The following is a 1,987-nucleotide window of genomic DNA, read 5'->3' on the forward strand; positions in this document are numbered from 1 at the left end:
CACGGATAATATAGAGCTGGCTGGGGTTTCCGTGCAGCGGCAGAACAGATATGCTACGTCTGGTAAGACGAGGGGTGGGGTGTGTGTCTTTTTGTCAATAACAGCTGGTGAGCGATGTCTAATATTAAAGAAGTCTTGAGGTATTGCTCGCCTGAGGTAGAGTACCACATGATAAGCTGTAGACCACACTATCTACCAAGAGAGTTCTCATCTATATTATTGGTAGCCATCTATTTACCACCACAGACCGATGCTGGCACTAAGACCGCTCTCAAACCAACTCTATAAGGCCATAAGCAAACAATAAAATGCTCACCCAGAAGCGGCGCTCCCAGTGGCCGGGGACGTTAATGCAGGCAAACTTAAATCTGTTTTACCAGATTTTTTACTAGCATGTCACATGTGCACCCAGAGGAAAAAGAACTCTAGACCACCTTTACTCCACACACAGAGACACGTACAAAGCTCTCCCTCGCCCTCCATTTGGCAAATCTGACCATCATTCTATCCACCTGATTCCTGCTTACAAGCAAAAACGAAAGCAATAAATATAAGTGACTCGCTCAAAAACTAAAGCAATAAATATCAGTGACTCGCTCAAAATGAAAGTGGTCAGATGACGCGGATGCTACGCTACAGGACGATTTTGCTGCACAGACTGGAATATGTTCAGAGATGCATCCAATGGCATTGAGGAGTATATCACCTCGGTCATCAGCTTCATCGATAAGTGCATCGACGACCTCGTCCCCACAGTGACCGTACGTACATATCCAAACCAGAAGCCATGGATTACAGGGAAACATCCTTGAATATGTTCCAGGATTTATCCAATGCCTCCCGGATACGATAACCTAGACATTTTCAACTTCTCCCTGACCGAGTCTGTAATACCTAAATGTTTCAAGCAGACCACCATAGTCCATTTGCCCAAGGAAGGGAAGGAAACCTGCTTAAATGACTACCGCACCATAGCACTCACGTCTGTAGCCATGAAGTGCTTTGAAAGGCTGATCATGACTCACATCAACACCATCATCCCAGAAACCCTGGACCCACTCCAATTCGCATACCGCCCCAACAGATCCACAGATGACGCAATCTCAATCACACTCCACACTGACCTTTCCCACCTGGACAAAAGGAACACCTATGTGAGAATGCTGTTCATTGAGTACAGCTCAGCATTCAATACCATAGTGCCCACAAAGCTCATCACTAAGCTAAGGACCCTGGGACTAATAGTGAATAGTTATGCACGCTCAAGTTTTCAGTTTTTTTGTCTTATTTTTGTTTGTTTAAATTTCAAAAATATTTTGCATCTTCAAAGTGGTAGGCATGTTGTGTAAATCAATGATACAACCCCCCCAAAATATATTTTAATTCCAGGTTGTAAGACAACAAAATAGGAAAAATGCCAAGGGGGGGTGAATACTTTTGCAAGCCACTGTATGTATGCAACTGCTGGTATGATCAGACACCCTCGGGACGAAGAGATAACTATTACTTTGTCCTGTCCTTCTGTGTGTGTTAGGGTTCTAGCCCTACCTGTCCTAATGTTACCTGTCCCCCTTCCAGGTACGACCAGACAGCCTACGCGACGGGGGAAATATCAGGGGTTGATTACAACTTTGTCTCCATAGAAGAGTTTTTTTCCCTGGAAGAGTCTGGAGCCCTGCTGGAGAGTGGCAAGTTCAAGGGTGAGTAGTAAAATGAGTACAGTATTCGGTAGTAAACTGAGTACAGTATTCGGTAGTAAACTGAGTACAGTATTCGGTAGTAAACTGAGTACAGTATTCGGTAGTAAACTGAGTACAGTATTCGGTAGTAAACTGAGTACAGTATTCGGTAGTAAACTGAGTACAGTATTCGGTAGTAAACTGAGTACAGTATTCGGTAGTAAACTGAGTACAGTATTCGGTAGTAAACTGAGTACAGTATTCGGTAGTAAACTGAGTACAGTATTCGGTAGTAAACTGAAAACAGT

The 1,987-nt window shown here is 43.7% G+C and overlaps 1 protein-coding gene across 1 annotated transcript; it reads left to right on the forward strand.

Moving 5' to 3' along the window:
• Positions 1 to 308: 308 nt before the first annotated feature.
• LOC123733102 (membrane-associated guanylate kinase, WW and PDZ domain-containing protein 1) lies at positions 309 to 1,700 on the forward strand (the record flags this gene model as incomplete). The annotated part of the gene is given in 2 exon segments (XM_045712458.1): positions 309 to 346; positions 1,579 to 1,700. Coding segments are annotated over 2 exon segments (160 nt in total), but the record flags the coding sequence as incomplete, so codon positions are not given.
• Between the last annotated feature and the right edge of the window lie 287 nt (positions 1,701 to 1,987).

The sequence above is a fragment of the Salmo salar genome, unplaced genomic scaffold (genome assembly GCF_905237065.1).
Source record: "Salmo salar unplaced genomic scaffold, Ssal_v3.1, whole genome shotgun sequence".
Classification (NCBI taxonomy): Eukaryota; Metazoa; Chordata; class Actinopteri; order Salmoniformes; family Salmonidae; genus Salmo; species Salmo salar.